We start from the raw sequence: 22,910 nt of genomic DNA, 5'->3' as shown, positions 1-22,910 counted from the left end.
CAACTCCCTCAGCATCAAAGGAACCAGCTTGGAGTCATCTTAAGTCAGTCATCCTAAGTCTTTCTGCTCACCCTTTGGCCCTACTAAAGGAGGAATCATCCTCACTTGTTTGCCTTGCACTGTGGTCACATAGAGGGCTCTTTAGAAAGGCACATCCCAGGAGGGCCCTTCCCTGAAATTGTCAAGGCTTTTGGAAAAAGGCCACTGTCACTTCCCCTGGTAAGTCCATTGCGATGATCCATTAAGCAGCTCACAGGTTTACAGAATGATAGAGAGAAGGCATGGAGGGACCAGAGATAGTACAGTAGGTAGGGCATTTGCCATGTACATAAGCTGCCCTGGGTCTGATCCACAGGAGCCCATATGCTGCCCTGAGACCAAACTCAGTAGTAATCACTGAGGCCAAGGCAGGAATAATCTCTGAGCATGGCTGAGTGTAGCTCAAAAACAAAAACAAAAAAAGAAAGAAAGAAAAAAGAAAGAAAGAAAGAAAGAGAAAAAGAAAAGAATAAAGAAACAAAGAAGGAAAGAAAAAAGGAAGAATGAAAAGAGAGGGAGAAAGCAAGGAAGAAGGAAAGAAATGAAAGAGGGAAAGAAAGAAAGAAAGAGAAAAAGAAAAGAATAAAGAAACAAAGAAGGAAAGAAAAAAGGAAGAATGAAAAGAGAGGGAGAAAGCAAGGAAGAAGGAAAGAAATGAAAGAGGGAAAGAAAGAAAGAAAGAAAGAAAGAAAGAAAGAAAGAAAGAAAGAAAGAAAGAAGAGAGAAAGAAGGGAAAGGAAAGATGGGAGAAAAGGAGGAAGGGAAGGAGGGAGGACACACAGACAGGAGGCCTGGCCTTTTCCAGAAAACAGCCATGTGGCCTCAGGCTTGGCAGGAGCTTCCACAATGTGGCTGCCATCTTGAATAGTCCCAGCATCCTCACAGGAGATCAGGGGGTGGCTGGAAAGAGTGGTGGGGATTTTTGTATCTGTTTGTTTATTTTTCCTTTTCCTTTCTCCTCTCCTCACTTGCCCTGGATATCTGCTTGCAGCCTGCTGTTTTCCTTATGCTGCCTCTTGAAGTAAGACACCTCGGAAGCAGAACTGTCCTCCCACATGAAGGAGCGCTAGCTGCCAGGCCGTTAGTAACCAACAGCTCTGGGACTTGCAGGCTTCCTCTTTCTCTTTTCCTTTCCTCCTAGATCCTGTTTCCTTTCTCAGAATAGATCTTTTGTGGACAGTAGTGCCTGTAACGCTCACAGATAAGTAGGCAGTGCCTTCAAGGAGGGACAAGCCTGTTGTGGTCAGGGGGACAGTCTGGGGTACTCCATGCAACAAAAATAAGTGAATAGCCATACAGACACAAACAGAAGCGAGAAGTGCACAGTGAGGTCAATCCAGAATTTTATGTGGCCACTTCCGGCTGCTGAGACATTGTTGGAGGGACAGGGAGAGGAGTGGAAACAACTTGGACGCCTCTTGGGCTTCTTAGCACCTTTTCAGCAGGGGCTAGAGTGTGTGCTTCTAGATTAGAACTTGGCTCCATGCTGGGACCAGAAGGAAACATGTTATCCACAGGAAATTCCAAGTCCTTCAAACTAGATTATTTGGAGACAACAGTTGATTTTTATTCTTAAAATCATATGTCTTAGGAGAGTGCCACTTCTTCTTCTGATTCTACACTGCCTAAAACCACACTTGCCTCTTCCTGGAGTTCTTTTGACATCATCTGGCCAGATTCCCCACAGTAATGATTCTGGAAGAAACTTCATGGACTCTTTGTCAGAAACCATCTCAAACAGACTCACAGTTTAGCTGTCTCAGCACTCAACCTGAATGCCAACTCGCCTCTCTCTCTCTCTCTCTCTCTCTCTCTCTCTCTCTCTCTCTCTCTCTCTCTCTTCTTTTTGGCTTTTTGAGTCACTCATGGGCATTGCTCAGGGGTTACTCCTGGATCTGCACTCAGAAATTACTCCTGGTGGTGCTCGGGGGACCATATGGGATGCCAGGATGAAACCCAGGTTGACCTTGTGGAAGGCAAACACCCTCCCCACTGTACTATGGCTCTGGCCCCCATTACTTGTCTTTTAGTTGCCTTGTACTTGCTGATTCAAAAAGACTTGCTTTTTCTATCAGTGGATTAGATCTATGGATTCGAAAATAGCTAAATGATGCATGCATGAAACCTGCCACTAACAGTATTGTAAATTAGGGTATTAAGTTTTTAAAAATGCAATATCAATTTTTTTAAAGAGAGAAATAGAAAAATAACTGCTTCTGCCATATAGAAACATGGCCCGAAGAAAGTAGATATTGCCACGAGGAAAAGGCCCTGCCATGGGTTGGGTGTGACTCTGATGAAATCTTAGCATTGACCTCACCAGTCCACTGTTTTGTAGAGAGAAAAGGAGGCATGAAAGAACTGTAAGTTTTAAGATGGTCAATATTTTCAACCACACATATTTATGGGAGGGGGACAATAACAAGAGAGAGAAATGAAAATTGTGGATATAACTCAGAGGCTTCTAAGTCTCTACAAAATGAAATTCAGATTGTATATAGCTTGAAATGCATCCCCAAAGCCTGCATTTGGACCCCTAGGAGGCCTTACGTTGCCACCAGGAATGAAAGCCGTCCTGATTATAGGGTTTTTGTGGTTTGGTATTGCCTACACCATCACCTAAACCCTGCCCAGCAATAATGGCCTCTACTATAAGCCACGGTTCAAGGCCACCCCCAAAAACCCATCCCCTAGAGGAAACTTGGAACTGAGCAGATAGGGGAGGTGCCCCCAGGCTCAGGGGGTTTCCTGGTGAGCCAGGAAATCATTCAAAGAAAGAACAGGGGCCGGAGCTGTGGAACAGCTGGTAGGGCCCTTGCCTTTCATGCAGCTGACCCGGGTTTGATCTGCACCCCATATGGCCCCAGGAGCACAGCCAGGGTGTGATCCCTGAGCACAGAGCTGGGAACACTCACCATGTGACTAAGAAGAGCAATGGAGTGCCTTTTCAGGTGGAGTTTCTGTTTTCCTTTCTATACTATATTTTGTCTATTGTTATTATTCTCTTATTGTGCCTAATTTGTAAGTTGTCTAAATGACATAAAATATTTTTATAAAAACACTTGTAGGGTTTGTTACTATCAACCAGTTCTAGGCATCCACCTGGAATCTTGGACTGTGTCCCCCATGGACACTGTGTGGGTCATTTCTTCAAGAGCAGTCTCCTGCTGGGAAGCAGAAAGGATCACAGAGAAACATGAAAAGTGCTGCTGATATTGAGTAAAACCCAGAAGAAGCACCTAAAACTTCCTGCAAATAGGATGGGGAGGATAGGAGAAGATGCTTCTGATGAGGCAACTTTGATCAATGCTTTAAAGAATGTCGGAGTTGAGGGGGGTAAGGGAGTAAATGAAGGCATATTGCTCCTAAATGAAAAGGAATTACTATGGGCTCAACAGGAAAGAAGAGTTGTGGTGTTGGTGCTGCCTCAAGGCCTGTTGGTGGGGAGTTCACATGAACATTGGTGTTAGGGTTGAGGCGTAGTTTGAAAATTGTGGGATGAAATGGGGTGTAGTTAGTGGGAGAGTGCCTGCCAAGGATATATGAAGCCCTGGGTTTGATCCAAGCATGGCTATTACATTTATATCTATACTATATCTATATCTATATTTGTGTGTATATATATATAGAGAGAGAGAGAGGGAGAGAGAGAGAGGGAGAGAGACAGAGAATGAAAGAGTCAGTAAGTACAGGAATTCAGGCTGCAGAGAGATAGCCAGTGATATGAGAAGGATATTACCTAAAGCACAATGAGCTAACTACAAGAAATCCTGATTTACACAAACTACCACCCCCTCTCTAACACACACACACACACACACACACACACACTCACTCACATACAGACACAGGCCAGTAGTCTTAAATATGCCATTAATTATGGCACCCCAGGAAGAGTTACCTGAGTTTCATGTTTCTGAAGAGAAGGTGTTGGATTAGATAGTATCCAAGTTTCCTTGCTGATTTCAGTTGGCTATGGTTCTAAGATTATGTCAGTTTCTGTCCCCACCTTTGAGCTCATTTCATAACTCCTAATGGCAGTTAATGAAAATTGCTTTGCCAGCATGACTGACACCTAAAAGATGCTTTTATTTTTTTTTGGCTTTATGGAAAAACTCAGTTACTGAAATATGTGATGGAATAGTATAGTTAACTAAGAGTCTATTGTTTCTTAGTACTCTTGTCTGGGCCAGACATTTGTGTGATCTACAACAAATCATTTTACTTGTCTGCACCGCTACCAGTTCTAAAAATGAGAAATAAGAGAAAGATTTGACCCTTTAAGGCCAATGCAAGTTTGTTCTAAGTATACAAAAAACTTTGGGTGGGTCAAGAGATAGTATAGGAGGTAACCCTGATTTGGTCTCCAGCAACACATGTAGTTCCCTGAAAACTAATGGATGTGGCTGACACACCCCCCCAAATACTTAAGACAACTAGTAATTATTTCTTTTTTCAGTAAAGTGTTTAAACAACAAGAGATTGAGTACTTTATGCAAAAGATACGATTTCACCCACCCTACCACCAATTTCCCGAAAAAAATAAAATTGGCAAAAGTCTCTTTCATTTATTTCTATGACTAAATACAAACTTAATTTAGAGATTTTGTATGCTTTTTATTTTGATATTTTTAAAATTACTAGAATTCATTATCAGAAAAATTACTCATGTATCAAAAGAATCTAAAGACCCAGAGAATCTATGTGGAGAGCAAAATTATCAGAAAGAACAAACAACTGTATTCACCCAGAGATAAATGCATCATATTAAATCCATATTTTTCCAAAATAGTTAAATCAAACCATACATAACATTATGTGACTGAAGTATAATACCCCTCACCATTCAGTAATATACTTCCAAGTTTGAAGGCCTTCTTAGATGCTGACAAAAGTGGAATTTCTTGTTTTCAGTGCTGATAGAAACTAGTGTGTGTAACTATGTGCAAAGTGATGGCAGAACCAAGGGAGAAAGCTAATTAACCCTTTCTTGGTTGCTGAAAATTGGGTATTGAAGAATGTAAAAAAAATTTCCATGCATAAATGATCATAAAGTATTTCCCAGGTAAAAGAAGCAGTGTGGAAGAAACGATTAGGAACTGTGATAAACCAAGGTCTGTTGGAAACCGGGGACAAAGCTAGACTTCCTGGCAGGTACGGTGAGTGGGCGGGGGTTCAAGAAGAGATGAGTAGAGAGGAGTAGGTCCATTCTAAACAACTTTGCTTGTTGGGCTCTGGAGGATGGAATTTGTTCTACTGACAGTGGAAACCAAGGTCTTCACCAATATCAATTACAGCCTTGCACTCTTTAATAAAATTGTCAGTAAGCACAGCAAAACAGGTTTATCCTTAGGAATGGGCTTGGTAAAATCTAAGTGTTTAACATACTTCATACACAAGGCTACTATGGTCTGTATGAATGGTTTCTCAGAACATTCTTATCACCTCAGCAGAAACTCAGTTTGGAGTTCTTTAGTGACCACCTTAATGCCTATTCAGATGACTTGAGAAGTTAGTGGTTAAAGAGCAACTTGAATAGTAGTTCAGGCCACTGCATGGAAAGTAGTATGTGTTGGCACTGCTGGATGAGTTACAGAAGGGCTCTGCTGCTATGGAACCACAACAGGCTGGGTTTCGTGAGGGTGTTTTGTTTGCTTGCTGTTTTGGTTTTGGGCTTTGGGGACGGTTGTTTTTAAATTTAGAACCAATTGTTCCTAACCAGTTCTTTTGCGCCACCCAGTGGAAACGTAGTGTAATGCAGTTTTGAAGGTTTTTGAAGGGTGGATCCAATTGAATTGTTCTTCCTCAAATTTATGGTGGGTTATTTAAACATATTTTTTCCCTGTAGGAATGTTAAGAGACATCACAATAAATGTTTTTTTTACTTTGGTATTTCACAGACCAACTCAGTGTTTTTTTTGACAAATCCCCTATCCTCTCTCACTTTTCCTTCATCAGCTTTTTTAAAAAATCTTTTTTTAGATTTCAGGAGTCCATAGCTTACTTATTTTATTTTTACCCATTTACATCTTCAGTTTAAATTGGCATTAGTCTGGGTAAAGAGAAAAATACCTTTTGCATTTTGAAAATTTATGACTACTGTCATGTGGGTATAGATTCATAAAAATGTCACGCAAGTCTTGAGATCACAATCCCATTGTGTGGTAGAAAGAGCTGGTCTTTTGCACTGGAATAGATTCTGGTTTAGCTTCTACCCCTGCCCCTTTCTTTTTTTTTAAATTTTTAAATTTTTTAATGGATCACCGTGGGGTACAGTTACAGACTCACAAATTTTCGTGCTTACGTTTCAGTCTGGGGCTGGAGCACAGTGGGTAGGGCGTTTGCTTTGCAAGCGGCCAAGATGGCCGACCCAAGTTCGATTCCTCCGCCCCTCTTGGAGAGCCTGGCAAGCTACCTGTGGCGTATTCAATATGCCAAACACAGTAACAAGTCTCACAATGTTACTGGCCTGCTCGAGCAAATCGATGAACAACAGGAGGACAGTGACAGTGACGTTTCAGTCTTACAGTGATCGAGTGCCCTTCCCTCCACCAGTGCCCATTATCCACCACCAATGTTCCCAGTATCCACTGTCCCTCCCTTCGCCTCTGTGATAGGAACATTCTCTTTTACTCTCTCTCTCTCTCTCCTTTTACCCCTGCCCCTTTCTGAGTGACCTCAATAAGTTACTCTCCATGTCTAAGCTTGTTTTCTCTTCGGTCAGTTGCATGGCAACAGTTGCTTCACAGGGTAACTATAATATCATGGAAAAGCACCAGATTAGACATTTATTCAGTGGAAGCAACTGTACTGTACAGGTGCTGCAGCTTAACTCTTCACCTTGAGCACATCATTGAGTCCCAAATTCCTCTTCTGTCAGATCAATTTGTAATTTCTTTTTGCTGTTGTTGTTAGTTTTATAGATTCAGTGACATAAGCAAAGCACCTGGCACTCCAAAGTTCTCTTTAGCATGTGAGATTCTTTTTTTCTGAAAATACTGACCCATTGAAAATAATTAAAGAGTCCCGCCCCTGACCCCAGCCCAGCCCCCACCCACCGATCCCCGCCCAGGGACAGCGCGGAGGCCCCACCGGGCGTCCAGCTCTGCGGGACTGGCCCAGCAGCCCATCGCCCCCCCGCCCACCAATCCAGGATCCTGGGAGGGAGTGGCCTGGGACTGGCTAGGGGCGTGGCCTCTAAGAAGGGGGCGTGGCCTCCCAAAAGGAGGCGTGGCCTTCTTCCTGGAGGGCGGCCGAAAGTATATCACTCACTCAAAGCAATTTGGACTTTCATCCTTTGATCCTTTTCATCAACTTGTCACCTAATACCAAGCAAAAATTTCTCACCTCTTCTACTACAATTCAACAACATCCCACTCGCCTACTCCATTTCCAACAAAAGTCCTGTTTGAAAATAGCTGTACAAGCTCAGTATTAAATAGCACCTCCTCCAAAAGTTTCACTCAATGTCAGTTATGAAACAAAGAATAACGCCTGATTGAGAAGAAGGTCAGACTCACAAAGGTAGAAGAGGCCCATCTAGCAGCAACAAAGCTAAACGGCTCCTGGCAGTTTCTCCTCACTCAACCAGAATAGTAACAGTGAACGTGAAGGACCAAACCACATTGGTCACAATGGTAAAGCAACGCAAAAGCCCACCAAACGTTCTTATTGAAGACTCTAGCCCAGATGACACCAACAGTACTGTAGTGTTAGACAACCTCTCTGACAAGGAATTCAGAAGGGAGCTACTTAGGATGCTTAGGGAACTAAAAGAAACAATGGAAAACAATGCCAATAGAAGACAAGAGTATTTGAAGGCAGAAATGAGGAAAATGCAATCGGAAATGTCAGACCTGAAAAACCTGGTAGCCGAATTGAAAACCTCAGTGGAAGGCCTCAGCAGCAGAGTAACAGCGGCTGAGAACAGAATCAGTGAGCTCGAAGATCAAGTTCAGAGACTTGCCAGAAAAGAGCAGAAAATGGAAAAGAGACTCACAGTTCGAGAACAGATGGCAAGAGAAGATCGTGACGAAGCCAAGAGGGGCAACATAAGAATTATTGGAGTCCCAGAGGGACAGGAAGAAAATCTTGATGAAGAAGAAACTGCCAAAGAAATTATTGCTACGTTTCCAGAGCTGAAGAAAACTTGTGACCACATCCAGGAGGCCCGAAGGGTACCAGCTAGAAGAAATCCGAATAGAAATACCCCAAGACACATTCTGATCAAAATGACCAAAACTTTACACAGAGACAAAATTCTGAAAGCAGCAAGATCGAAGAAAGAAACCTCTTACAAAGGAGCATCCTTAAAATTCACAGCTGATTTTTCTGATGAAACCCTCAGGGCCCGAAAACAGTGGTGAGACATAGTGAAAAAACTCAATGAAATAAATGCCTCCCCAAAAATACTTTACCCAGCGAGACTCTCATTCATAATAGAAGGAAGAACACACAGTTTCACAGACAACAGCTCAGGAACTTCATAGACTCAAAACCATGGTTACAAGTACAACTAAATGGGCTACTTTAAGGCAAGAGAGACCCCTCAAATACACCAAATTTCAACAGAACAATGGGACAAAATCCCATAACAATAATCTCTCTCAATGTCAATGGGCTAAACGCACCAATTAAAAGACATAGAGTGGCAGGATGGATTAGAAAATTGAACCGAACATTCTGCTGCCTGGAAGAAACACATCTCAATAGTCAAAGCAAACACAGACTCGGAGTCAAAGGCTGGAAAACAATCCTACAGGCAAACAGCTCCCAGAAAAAAACTGGGGTAGCCATCCTAATATCAGACAACATCGATTTCAGAGTGAAGAAGGTCATAAGAGACAGTAAAGGCCATTTCCTATTGATCAAAGGATCTGTACAACAGGAAGAACTTACAATAATAAATGTATATGCACCTAATGAGAGACCAGCAAAGTACTTAAAACAACTACTCATAGATTTGGAAAAAGACATCAATAGCAACACAATACTAGTGGGAGACTTCAACACCGCTTTGTCACCTCTTGATAGATCAACCAGACTCAAACTTACCAAGGACATATTTCATCTGAGGGAAACAATGGAAGAAAGGGACTTAGTCGATATATACAGGACACTTCATCCACAAAAAGCTGAATACACATTCTTCTCAAGCGTACATGGAACATTCTCCAAGATAGACCACATGCTGAGCCACAAAACATGCCTCCATAAAATTAAGAAGATAGAGATTATATCAACAATCTTCTCAGACCATAATGCGCTGAAATTAGAAGTAAATCACACACAAAAACAGAAAACTAAATCAAACACCTGGAAATTAAACAGTGCGCTATTGAAAAAGGAGTGGCTTAGACAGGAAATTAAAGAGGAAATCAAAAGATTCCTAGAAACGAATGAAAATGAGGACACGAGTTACCAAAACTTATGGGACATAGCAAAAGCTGTCTTAAGAGGAAAGTTTATAGCTCTACAAGCATTCCTCAGAAAGGAGGAGCGAGCCCACATAAATAAACTAACCTCACAGCTTAAGAACTTGGAGAAGGAACAACAAAAGGAGCACAACCCTAACAGGAAGAAGGAAATAATAAAACTCAGAGCAGAGATTAACGAGATGGAAACCCAAAAAACAATCCGAAAGATCAATGAAACCAAGAGCTGGTTCTTCGAGAAAATTAACAAGATCGATAAGCCTCTAGCAAAACTCACAAAGAAAGGGAGAGAGAAAACCCTAATAAACCGAATCAGAAATGAAAAGGGGGTCATTAAAACAGAAACTACAGAAATTCAAAGGATCCTCAGGGAATACTTTGAGAAGCTTTATGCCACGGAACATCAAAACCTCGAGGAAATGGATAAATTCCTAGACTCCTACAGACTCCCAAGGCTGAACCAAGAAGACCTGAAATTCCTGAACAGACCTATCACCATCAAGGAAATTGAAATGCTAATAAAAAGTCTCCCCAAGCACAAAAGCCCTGGCCCGGATGGATTCACTAGTGAATTCTTCCAAATCTTTAAAGAAGACTTACTCCCAATCCTCTTTAAGCTTTTCCATGAAATTGAAATATCAAATACACTTCCGAACAGTTTCTACGAAGCAAATACCACACTGATACCAAAAGCAGACAGAGATAACACAAAGAAAGAGAACTACAGGCCAATATCCCTGATGAACACAGATGCAAAGATCCTCAACAAACTACTAGCAAATAGAATCCAACTACTCATCAAAAAGATCATACACCATGACCAAGTAGGATTCATCCCAGGGATGCAAGGATGGTTTAACATTCAGAAATCAATCAACATAATCCATCATATCAACAAAAGAAAGATAAAAAGCATATGATCATATCAATAGATGCAGAGAAAGCATTTGACAATATCCAGCACCCCTTTATGATGAAAACCCTAGCCAAAATGAGTATAGAGGGGACTTTCCTCAACATAGTTAAAGCCATCTACCACAAGCCTACAGCAAGCATCATCCTCAATGGGGAAAAACTGAGAACCTTCCCTCTAAGATCAGGGACGAGACAAGGATGCCCACTCTCTCCACTGCTGTTCAATATAGTACTGGAAGTACTTGCAATAGCGATTAGGCAAGAAAAAGATATTAAGGGCTTTCATGTAGGAAAGGAAGAAATCAATCTCTCACTATTCGCAGATGATATGATACTATACTTAGAGAACCCAATAACCTCCACCAAAAAACTCCTAGAAACAATAGACTTGTATAGTAAAGTTGCAGGCTATAAAATCAATACCCAAAAGTCCATGGCTTTCCTATATGCAAACAGTGAGAGAGAGGAAAGCTACATGAAAAAATCAATCCCGTTCACAATTGTGCCCCAGAAAATCAAGTACCTAGGAATCAGCTTAACTAAGGAAGTAAAGGACCTGTACAAAGAAAACTACAAAACGCTACTTCAGGAAATAAAAGAGGACATGAGGAAATGGAAAGATATCCCCTGCTCATGGGTCGGGAGACGTAACATTGTCAAAATGGCAATACTACCGAAAGCATTGTATAAATTCAATGCAACCCCTATAAGGATACCCATGACATTCTTCAAAGAAATGGAGCAAACACTCCTGAAATTTATATGGAACAATAAGCCCCCACAAATAGCTAAAGCAATTCTTGGGAAAAAGAAAATGGGAGGAATCAACCTCGAGAACTTCAAACTCTACTACAAAGCAGTAATAATTAAAACAGCGTAGTACTGGAACAAAGGCAGAACTGCAGACCAATGGAACAGAGTTGAATACACTAACATCTCCCCTCAATCATATGTTCATCTAATCTTTGATAAAGGTGCAAGAAATGTGAAGTGGAGTAAGGAAAGCCTCTTTAACAAAGTGTGCTGGCATCACTGGATGGCTACATGCAAAAAAATGGGCTCAGAACTCTGCCTAACATCATGTACAAAGGTAAGATCAAAATGGATTAAAGACCTCAACATCAGACCAGAAACCATAAGGTACATTGAAGACAAAGTTGGCAAAACCCTCCATGACATTGAGGCTAATGGTATCTTCAAAGATGCCACGCCACTGGCTGAACAAGTGAAAACAGAGATAGATAAATGGGACTATCTTAAACTAAGAAGCTTCTGCACCTCTAAAGAAACAGTGACCAAAATACAAAGACAGTCTACAGAATGGGAAGGAATATTCGCCGAATACACATCTGACAAGGGGTTGATATCCAGGATATACAAAATACTGGTTGAACTCCACAAGAAGAAAACATCCAACCCCATCAAAAAATGGGGCAATGAAATGAACAGAAATTTTCTCAAAGAAGAAATCCGAATGGCAAAAAAGCACATGAGAAAATGCTCTACGTCATTAATCATCAGGGAGATGCAGATCAAAACCACAATGAGATACCATCTCACACCTCAGAGACTGGCCCCCATTCAAAAGAACAAAAGCAACCGATGCTGGCGCGGATGTGGCGAGAAAGGGACACTCCTTCACTGTTGGTGGGAATGCCGACTGGTTCAGCCCTTTTGGAAAACAGTATGGACGTTCCTCAAAAAATTAGAAATTGAGCTTCCATTTGACCCAGCGATACCACTCCTGGGAATATATCCCAGAGAGGCAAAAATGTGTAGTCGAAGTGACATCTGCACTTGTTTGTTCATTGCAGCACTCTTTACAGTAGCCAGAAACTGGAAGAAACCTGAGTGCCCAAGAACAGATGACTGGTTAAAGAAACTTTGGTACATCTACACAGTGGAGTACTATGTAGCTCTTAGAAAAGATGAAGTCATGAACTTTACATACAAGTGGTACAACATGGAAAGTATCATGCTAAGCGAAATGAGTCAGAAAGAGAGGGATAGACATAGAAAGATTGCATTCATCTGGGGGATATAAAGTAACAAAATATGAGATTAATACCCAAGAATAGCTGAGATCAGCACCAGGAGGATTACTCCATAGCTTAGTGGCCAGTCGGGCATTCTAGAGGAAAGGGCAGCTCAGATAGAGAAGGGAACACCAAATAAAGGGTGTTTGGAGGACCCTCCCAGGAGGGGAGATGCATGTCGAAAGTGGACTATGGACTGAACATGTTTGCCACTCAATGCCTCTTTTGCAGACCACAACATGCAAAAGGAGAGAGAGAACACAAGGGATTGCCCTGCCACAGAGGCAGGGGGGGATGGGGGGATGGGGGTGGGGGGGATATTATCCATGGTGGTGGAAAATGGGTACTGGTGGAGGGATGGGTATCTGATCATTGTATAATCAATCCCAAGCACAAAAAATTGTAAATCTACAACTGTACCTCATGGTGTTTCACTTATAAAAAAAATAAATTAAAAAAAATTAGAAATTGAGCTTCCATTTGACCCAGCGATACCACTCCTGGGAATATATCCCAGAGAGGCAAAAATGTGTAGTCGAAGTGACATCTGCACTTGTTTGTTCATTGCAGCACTCTTTACAGTAGCCAGAAACTGGAAGAAACCTGAGTGCCCAAGAACAGATGACTGGTTAAAGAAACTTTGGTACATCTACACAGTGGAGTACTATGTAGCTCTTAGAAAAGATGAAGTCATGTACTTTACATACAAGTGGTACAATATGGAAAGTATCATGCTAAGCGAAATGAGTCAGAAAGAGAGGGATAGACATAGAAATATTGCATTTATCTGGGGGATATAAAATAACAAAATTTGAGATTAATACCCAAGAATAGCTGAGATCAACACCAGGAGGGTTACTCCATAGCTTAGAGGCCAGCCGGGTGTCCTAGGGGAAAGGACAGTTCAGATAGAGAAGGGAGCACCAAATGGAGGGTGTTTGGAGGATCCTCCCAGGAGGGGAGATGCAGGTTGAAAGTAGACTGGACTGAACATGTTTGCCACTCAATGCCTCTTTTGCTGACCACGGCACCCAAAAGGAGAGAGAGAACAAAAGGGAATGCCCTGCCACAGTGGCAGGGGGGATGGGGGAGGGATATTATCTATGGTGGTGGAAAATGGGCACTGGTAGAGGGATGGGTATTTGATCATGGTATGACCGAAATCCAAGCACAAAAATTTGTAAATCTACAACTGTACCTCATGGTGTTTCACTAATAAAAAATAAAAAAATAAAATTTAAAAAAAGAAAATAATTAAAGAGTGGTTATTAAGTCAAAACTGGATTCATCCCATGATCTCTCCCTCATTCTCTATCTTTGTGTCTATTGATGCTATCAAACTCATACACACACTTAGTGTTTTCACCCTACTTTTTTCATCTGTATCATTAAACTTTACACAAAAAATCCACAAGAATCTTTGGAAACTGGGGCTGGAGCAATAGCACAGTGGGTAGGGTGTTTACCTTGCACGCGACTGATCTGGGTTTGATTCCCAGCATCCCATATGGTCCTCTGAGCACCGCCAGGGGTAACTCCTGAATGCAGAGCCAGGAGTAACCCCTGTGAATTACCAGGTGTGACCCAAAAAGAAAAAAAAAAACAAGAATCTTTTTTTTTCTTTTTTTATTAGTGAAAAACCATGAGGTACAGTTATAGGCTTACAAATTTTGTGCTTGGGTTTCAGTTATACAATGATCAAGTGCCCATCCCTCCACCAGTGCCCGTCATCCATCCCCATGGGTCCCAGCATCCCCCCCCACCCTCATCCCCCCCCCCCCCCGTCCCATCCTGCCCCTGTGGCAGGGTATTCCCCCTTGTTCTCTCTCTCTTCTTTTGGGTACTGTGTTTTGCAAGAGGGGCTTTGAGTGGCAATCATGTTTGGTCTATCGACTACTTTTAGCATGCTTCTCCCACCCTGGGAGGACCCTCACAACACCCTTCATTTGGTACTCTCTTCTCTATCTGAGCTTCCTTTTCACCTAGAGCCTGTGGCTGGCCTTCCATTCATGGAGCAAAATTCCTGGTACTAATCTCAGCCATTCCTGGGTGTTACTCTCCCTTTTTGTTGCTTTATGTTCCCCAGATGAATGCAATCTTTCTGTGTCTATCCCGCTCTTTCTGACTCATTTCGCTTAACATGATACTTTCCATGTAGTACCACTTGTATGTAAATTTCATAACTTCATCTTTTCTAACAGCTACATAGTACTCCATTGTGTAAATGTACCAAAGTTTCTTTAACCAGTCATCTGTTCTCGGGCACTCAGGTTTTTTCCAGATTCTGGCTATTGTAAAGAGTGCTGCAATGAACAATCAATTGCAGATGTCACTTCGACTATACCTTTTTGCCTCTCTGGGATATATTCCCAGGAGTGCTATAGCTGGGTCAAATGGCAGATCAAATTCTAATTTTTTGAGAGTCGTCCATACTGAAAAAACAAGAATCTTTGGAAACTTGGGAAAGGAATTGCAACTTCACTCTAAGAGTCTCATTTTTTTATACCCAGTCTTCACACCAAATATGAAAGTTCTTACATCAACAGTTGTATACTTATCTGTCTCTCCACCTTCATTCCCCCTGCCCTGCTCCTCGTCTCTGCTCTAGCTTAAGCAACATCATACTTCTCGTGGGTTCCACCCCTTCTGACTATAGCCCTTACCCCCCAGTTCCCTTCTCTCTCCCAAAGATTCTCTACCAGATTCTTCCTCTGAATTCTGGATTCCTTTTCAGTTGGTCCATTATCAGAGAATTCCTCTCAAACCTCTCTCCTGACACAAACCTCCAGGAAAAATTCTACTTTGGGCTTCAGCAGAGTACAGGGAAGGACATCACTGTGCATTAAGACTGTGCATTTTTAAAATTTATTTATTTATTGAATCACTGTGGGAAAAGTTACAAAGCTTTCAGGTTTAGGTCTCGGTCATGCAACTATCAAACACATTTCCCTTTACCAATACTTATTTTTTTCACCATGAAGAACCCCAATAAACTCCCACCCCCCAAGTCTGTGCATTTTTTAATACCTTAAAATTTTCTGGTCGCAAGATGAAGTCATGAAATTTACATACAAGTGGTACAATATGGAAAGTATCATGCTAAGCGAAATGAGTCAGAAAGAGAGGGATAGACATAGAAAGATTGCATTCATCTGGGGGATATAAAGTAACAAAGTATGAGATTAATACCCAAGAATAGCTGAGATCAGCACCAGGAGGATTACTCCATAACTTAGAGGCCAGCCGGGTATCCTAGAGGAAAGGGCAGTTCAGATAGAGAAGGGAGCACCAAATAAAGGATGTTTGGAGGATCCTCCCAGGAGGGGAGATGCATGTCGAAAGTAGACTATGAACTGAACATGTTTGCCACTCAATGCCTCTTTTGCAGACCACAACACGCAAAAGGAGAGAGAGAACACAGGGGATTGCCCTGCCACAGAGACAGGGGGTGATGGGGGGATGGGGGTGGGAGGGATATTATCCATGGTGGTGGAAAATGGGCACTGGTGGAGGGATGGGTATCTGATCATTGTATAATTGAAACCCAAGCACAAAAAATTGTAAATCTACAACTGTAAAAAATAAAATAAAGGGAAAAAATTAAAAAAAAAATTTCTGGTCGCTTTCTCAGGTAGGGAGCTGTTCCATTTTACAGATGATGAGACCACAGATTCATTCATTGCCTGATCCAACATTGATTGAGCTACAGTTGCCAGGCACTGTTCAGTGGCAAAAGCAGACTCAGCTTCTTCATTCATATATCTTATAGGACATGGGGTGAATCCAGGAGGAATTAATGGACTGTTCCAATTGGGAAGAAATGCGGTATAAAAAAGAACAGGTAGCTAAGCCCATATTGGAAATTAGGGAATGTGACCCTAAAGGGGGTCATTTTAGTTAAGACCCAGGGAGATCACACAGGCAGGAGGGACAGAAGTCAGTCTAAATTTGGGTGGTTTGATTCTACCCTACCTCACAGAATCCCCATCTCTAAATATTTGCATTTGTGTCATTGTGTGTTTTTTTTTTCTTTTTTATTAGTGAAACGACATGAGGTACAGTTGTAGATTTACAAATTTTTGTTCTTGGATCTCGGTCATACCCCGATCAAATACCCATCCCTCCACCAGTGCCCATTTTCCACCACCAGGATAATATCCCTCCCCCCCCCCCATCCTCCCATCCCCCCATCCCCCCCTGCCACTGTGGCAGGGCATTAAATCCTTCTCCCTAAAAGTGTTCCTACTTGTGAACAGACATCTTGTTTCCCAGGTATCAGGTAGCACTGTAGCACTGTCCTCCCGTTGTTCATCTATTTGCTAGAGCAGGCACCAGTAACATCACCTTTGTGAGACTTGTTGTTACAGTTTTTGGCATATCAACTACGTCATGGGGAGCTTGCCAGGCTTTTCCGTGTGGGTGGAATACTCTTGGTAGCTTGCCAGGCTCTCCGAGGAGTGGAGGAATTGAATTCGAGTCGGCTGACTCCTCCGCCCCTCTCATTATGTATATGCATAATCACTTTTCCATTGGTGACATCCAATTAAAGAAGAACAGTGGTTTCCAGAACTTATCACCTAATGATGTAATAGCCTTTGGAATTTCAGGGCAGTTTATTAGCTGTAGTCTCACATATCTCGTTTTTACCACATTTCTTGAGAGTACCATTCTCTTATGTGCATGATAGAACTTCATCATGGCCCAGAAGTATACAAAATCCAAGCTAACATTGCCAGTAAGAAACCAGGTTGAGTGATTGATGTGATAATTAAATCGAATTTGATAAGGATTATAAACATTGAGAATCGGTGATGATTATTTCTAATCAGTCATGCCTGTCCCATTGGACCATAGTTAGGATCTTAAAGAACAATAACAAAGTGATGGAAGCTGTAAAGGGTTGACATCATTGAAAGTGACAAGATTAACAAAATTCTATAAGAGTCTTTATCAAATCTGGAGAAACTTCTGGTGTGCTGGATTAGTTCACCCAATGACAAATCACCTAACACTCTAACACCACATGTGTCCAGTGAATACCAAACATTAAAGGATACGTAGCTGTAACTGGTCATTTAATTTTTTTTGTTTGGTGCTATAGTGCTATTATTCTTTTTTTAAAATTTTTTATTAGTGAAACACCATGAGGTACAGTTATAGACTTATAAATTTTTTTATTAAAAATATTTTTTTAATAGTGAGACATCATGAGGTACAGTAGCAGACTTACATATTTTTGTGCTTGGGTTTCAATTATATAATGATCAAATACCATCCCTCTACCAGTGCCCACTTCCCACCACCATGCATCCCAGTATCCCTCCCACCCCACATCCCCCCCATCCCACCCTGGCTCTGTGGCAGGGCATTCCCCTCTGTTCTCTCTCTCCTTTTAGGTGTTGTGGTTTGCAAAAGAAACATTGAGTGCCAATCATGTTTGGTCTATATAGACTTATAAATTTTTGCGCTTGGGTTTCAGTTATACAATGATCAAGTACCCATCCCTTCACCAGTGCCCATCCTCCACCACCACGGGTTCCAGCATCTCTCCCACCCCCCATCACCCCCGTCCCACCCTGCCTCTGTGGCAGGGCATTTCCCCTTGTTCTCTCTCTCTTCTTTTGGGTACTGTGTTTTGCAAGAGAGGCACTGAGTGGCAATCATGTTTGGTCTATAGTCTACTTTCAGCATGCTTCTCCCACCCTGGGAGGATCCTCACAACACCCTTTATTTGGTGCTCTCTTCTCTATCTGAGCTTCCTTTTTCCCTAGCGCGTGTGGCTGGCCTCCAAGTCATGGAGCAAAATTCCTGGTACTAATCTCAGCCATTCCTGGGTGTTAGTCTCCCATTTTGTTGCTTTATGTTCCCCAGATGAATGCAATCTTTCTGTGTCTATCCCGCTCTTTCCAACTCATTTCGCTTAACATGCTACTTTCCATGTAGTACCACTTGTAACATAAGTATCTTTAACTCTATAGTGGTGCTAAAGTGCCTAAATTCTACCATGTCTTAGCCAGCTGTGATAGAGTTTTCTAGTAGTCTCTGAACATGCAGCCTCTCCCCATTCTAAGTTCCTCCTAGCTAAGATGTGTTCTCTTTTACAGGCTGGTATATCCAGTGTCAATATTTGTAGCAGTTGGAATCAGTGCTGCAGCGGGTGCCTCTTGGCAGCAGCTCATTCATCTAATTAAAATGACAGTCAGCTTGCCCTTCCATTTTCTCCATAGCTCAGGGTGAATTCCAGCCTTCTCTCTAAGCCATTTCTGGAGATGAAAGAGGAGGTGCCGCTCAGTGCCAGGCACAGAGCTAGGAGTGATGCAGACAAGATGAAAGCACATTTAGTGAAGCCATGAGTATTTATTTTTTCTGACACTTAGTAGTTCACAGTTTTCCAGACTGACACACTTTCTCAGAGTCCATTCATGTGTACATACACATGCAAACAATTCTGCAAGAATCTGGGGGCACAGGTGGAAGGATAAGGGGGAAGAGGGTTAGAAGGTCTCCCAAGCAGCTGAAAATCATCTTGTCTCTGTTGGGAAAGACAACATCATTTAGTCAAGTAAAAGGGGAAAATGTGATAGGTACAGACCACAGTCCAAGTCTAAACTCAAGTAGAGGGCCAGAGAGGAAAAAAGATGGAATGTCTGGGGTCACTGAATGCCCCTAAGAAGCAGACAGATAAGGTAGATAGTTGCCTGGAACACCAGGTGGGTCAGACTCATCCTTCATTTTAATTAAGAAATGTCCTTTCTGTGGCTGGAGAGAGAATGCAACACTTGAGATATTTGCGTTGTACACAGCCAACGTGGCTTCAATCCCTGAGACCCCTCGTGGTCCCCTGAGCTCGCCCAGTAGTGATTACCAAGAGCAGAGCCAAGAGTAAGCCCTACTCACTGTCAGGTGTAGCCCAAAAGCAAAAACAAAAAGTCTTGTCTTTATCTCAATTTGAACTCATGTATTTGATTTTTTTTTAAACAAAATAGCTCACTGAGAAAAAAAAGCTAGCATTTTATATAATATTTCTGTGCCATTGCAAGATTTATTTAATATTATGCCAGCTCTAGTTTGATAAGCAGGGATTGTAATAGTTATCATGGGTGAATCCTTGCTTAGCCTGAAGCCCATAGCTTAGGTAAAAATGGAAACAAGTTTAGTTGCAACACTTGACCTGAACATGGTACCTAAAAATAAGGAGACCACAAATGCTGATAAGGTTGTCATGGAGAACTACATTCCAGTCTTAAATCTGTCTCTGCCAAGAAGGGTAGATTTGAATTCTACCGTCAAATTTCATTTAACATCTTTTAATAAAACTGAGTTGTTGTGGGGCTGGAGCGATAGCACAGCGGGTAGGGTGTTTGCCTTGCATGCAGCCAAGGTGGCCGATACAGGTTCGATTTCCAGCTTCCTATATGGTCCTCCGAGCACCGCCAGGAGTGATTCCTGAGTACATGAGCCAGGAGTAACCCCTGAGCATTGCCGGGTGTGACCCCAAAAAAAAAAAAAACAACCAACTGAGTTGTTGTGAAAGATGCCAGAAGATACTAGTGCAGTAAAAACTGGCTTACTAAAGCTTCACAAATATGTGTGCTCTGCATTTTCATATCACTACAAAGAACAGGATCCATATTTTCTTTAAATAACCAAGAGGGCCCAGGAGCTGGCTCAAAGAATACAGTGCATGCTTTGCAAGTTTTGACCCTTAGCCCTGTGTGGGCCCCCCTGAGTGCTGCAGTGATTGACTCCCAAGCATTGCATGTATGCCCCCCACCCAAACAAAAGACACATAAAAATTATAATGTTAAGAAAGCATGAATTGGGGCTGGAGCAATAGCACAGCGGATAGGGCATTTGCCTTGCACGCAGCCAACCCAGGTTTGATTCCCAGCATCCCATATGGTCCCCTGAGCACCGTCAGGGGTAATTCCTGAGCGCAGAGCCAGGAGGAACCCTGTGCATTGCCAGGTGTGATCCAAAAAGAAAAAAAAGAAAACATGAATTAATACACCAAAATTTTGAAAGTCCTTCAAACTATATCTTAACTTAAATTTACTTAAGCTTTCCTTCGGGCTGGAGTGATAGCACAGCGGGTAGGGTGTTTGCCTTGCATGCAGCTGACCCAGGTTTTATTCCTCCCACCTCTCTCTCAGAGAGCCCAGCAAGCTATCAAGAGTATCCCGCTCCCACGGCAGAGCCTGGCAAGCTCCCTATGGCGTATATGATATGCCAAAAACAGTAACAAGTCTCACAATGGAGACGTTATTGGTGCCCACTCCAGCAAATCGATGAACAATGAGAGAACAGTGCTACAGTGCTAAGCTTTCCTTCATTTCTTCTTTCTGGCATTGAAATTTAGAGTTTCTACTAGATGTTGACTACAGTATTAAACTTGCATAATGTTATAATGCAATATCACACCAGAGGAAATTAAAATTCTAAGACTCACAAGACTTCTAATATGATTCAATTCATTGTACATTATCAATGCTACTGACATATGTAAGAGAGTACTTTTCAGTAAAATATTTTAAAGCAAATGAAAAGGTGGGAGAGGGGAGAGACTGCTGACTAAAGTAAACATTGTTCTCCAATGATCCCATCAATGGGTAAGTGCTGTCAGGTATTCCCTGATGCAGGGCAGCAGGACATGGGAAGTACTTACAGGGAACTGGAAAACAGATTCTCCATCCGAAGAGGCTGGTCATTTTGCAACTCCAGCTGCCCAGTGGCTCCAGATCTTGCAACTTTCCAGGAAACAACAATAACAAACCATCCACATGCTGAGCTATATTGATCTTTATTCCTGGGCCATGCTTGTTGTTTAAAAGCTCTGGGGAATGCTGGGTTGTATTTTCAGATACCTGCAACAAGTCATTACTTTGCTTATCATTTCTCTTAATCATCCTTTCTCTCCTTGCTTTCCAGAAAGAGATGACCAGCAGGATGTGTCACTAATACCCCATCTCACGCTTCGGAAGAAAGAGGAGAGCTGTTTCCTCCGGATTCCCAAGTGGGCAGGAGGGAGACCTTCTGGAGGAAGTACCCCTTCTCCTACCAGGAGCAGGTGGAGACCAGCAGTGACTCCTGAGAGACATTCCCCACTCATTTCATGTGCTCTTAACCCTCTGAGTGCTGCTAGCCACGATCTGTGGGCCCGGCTGGCCCCAGTGAGAGAGAGACACGGGCCATGGGCTCAAAGGGAAGCCTTGGCACTTAGCCTGCAGGCACCATTCTGCCTGCCATCTAAGCTTTACTGGAATTCAGGTTTTGAGACTGAAATACTTACCTGCCTTGTCAGGTGGCCGACTCCTGTAATGTGTTTTCTAAGTGCCGAATGAATTTTGGAGCTCTGGTTGTGCAGCAAACTTTCCTATAACAAGTCTTCTCTGTCTCTGGAAGCTTCCACACCGACTGTCTGTTCTAACCTCCTTCCTTCAAGGCTGTCGCTCCAGAGAGACCCAAGACCCCACTTAACAGGCAGTTTGGACAGGGACCATACCATGGGGAGGCTTGTCTCTACCCCAAACAGGGTCTGCTAACTTGATTTTTTTTTAAATTGCTAACTTGATCTTAATTCCAAGGCAGAGACTGGTTGCCAGCATAAGTCTGAGTTGCCAGTTCACCCTCAACAGAGTGTGTGAGTGTGTGTGTGTGTGTGTGTGTGTGTGTGTGTGTGTTTTAAAATATAACCGCACTCATTCCAGTCTCTTCCATTCAAGATCATTCTTCTGTTTCCCAGAAGAGAAATGACCAAGAACGGTCATCAGAAGCCCTGAGCCCAATTAGTGCAGTGTTTGTTCTTTGTTTAAGGATAGGGAGTCACGGCTGTCTCTGCATAAAACTAAAATTTCAGTGAAAATGCAACAGTACAATTGGTTGTTTGGTGCACACTGCTCAATAGCGAAGCCTATTGACTTGGAACCAGCCCAGCTGGTGGAGCTTCTGAATACAGTCAATGTTTTCTTTCTTCTCCTCCCTCCTTTTTTCTCTTAGCCATATTATATTTGGGCACAAAATTACTATCAGCTCCTATGATATCAGTACAGTTGCCAAGGTAACAGTGCTTAAGTTAACTTCCTTCCTTCCTTCCTTCCTTCCTTCCTTCCTTCCTTCCTTCCTTCCTTCCTTCCTTCCCAGTTTTTCTATTCCAGTAGACATACTATCACATTCTGTGCTACGTCTTGCCTTTTGAAACCTAAGTGAGTTTTAATAGAAAAAATGCTGCCTTCTCTGATTCATTCATGAAACTGTGGTGGTCCTAAGAGCCTGTGATGAGAGGGAAATAATACTCCCAGGGATCATTTGAACTTGATTAAAATATCAGTTGGTGGAGGGAAATAGAATGTATTAGTAAGTTTTAATGTGATATTGATTAAAGTATAACTAAGCAACTCTGATTTTGTTTTATTATGTGGAATGTGTTAGTTAAATGTGGGTATAACAACAGTCTGGCAAACATGAAATTTTTCTTTGACTGAACTAA

General features: G+C 42.2%; 1 protein-coding gene across 1 annotated transcript in view; it reads left to right on the top strand.

Moving 5' to 3' along the window:
* Nucleotides 1–22,525, top strand: part of MOB3B (MOB kinase activator 3B) — a 238,989-nt gene extending 216,464 nt beyond the window's left edge. The window contains exon 4 of the mRNA XM_056117133.1: nucleotides 21,353–22,525. Within this exon, the coding sequence (XP_055973108.1) occupies nucleotides 21,353–21,382 (30 nt within the window). The 3' untranslated portion in view covers nucleotides 21,383–22,525. The remainder of the gene's footprint in view (nucleotides 1–21,352) is intronic.
* Nucleotides 22,526–22,910: the final 385 nt, after the last annotated feature.

The sequence above is a fragment of the Sorex fumeus genome, unplaced genomic scaffold (genome assembly GCF_029834395.1).
Source record: "Sorex fumeus unplaced genomic scaffold, SorFum_2.1 ptg000034l, whole genome shotgun sequence".
NCBI classification, from domain to species: Eukaryota; Metazoa; Chordata; class Mammalia; order Eulipotyphla; family Soricidae; genus Sorex; species Sorex fumeus.
Note: the sequence above shows the minus strand (reverse complement) of the source record. Positions and strands in the feature narration are given on the sequence as shown.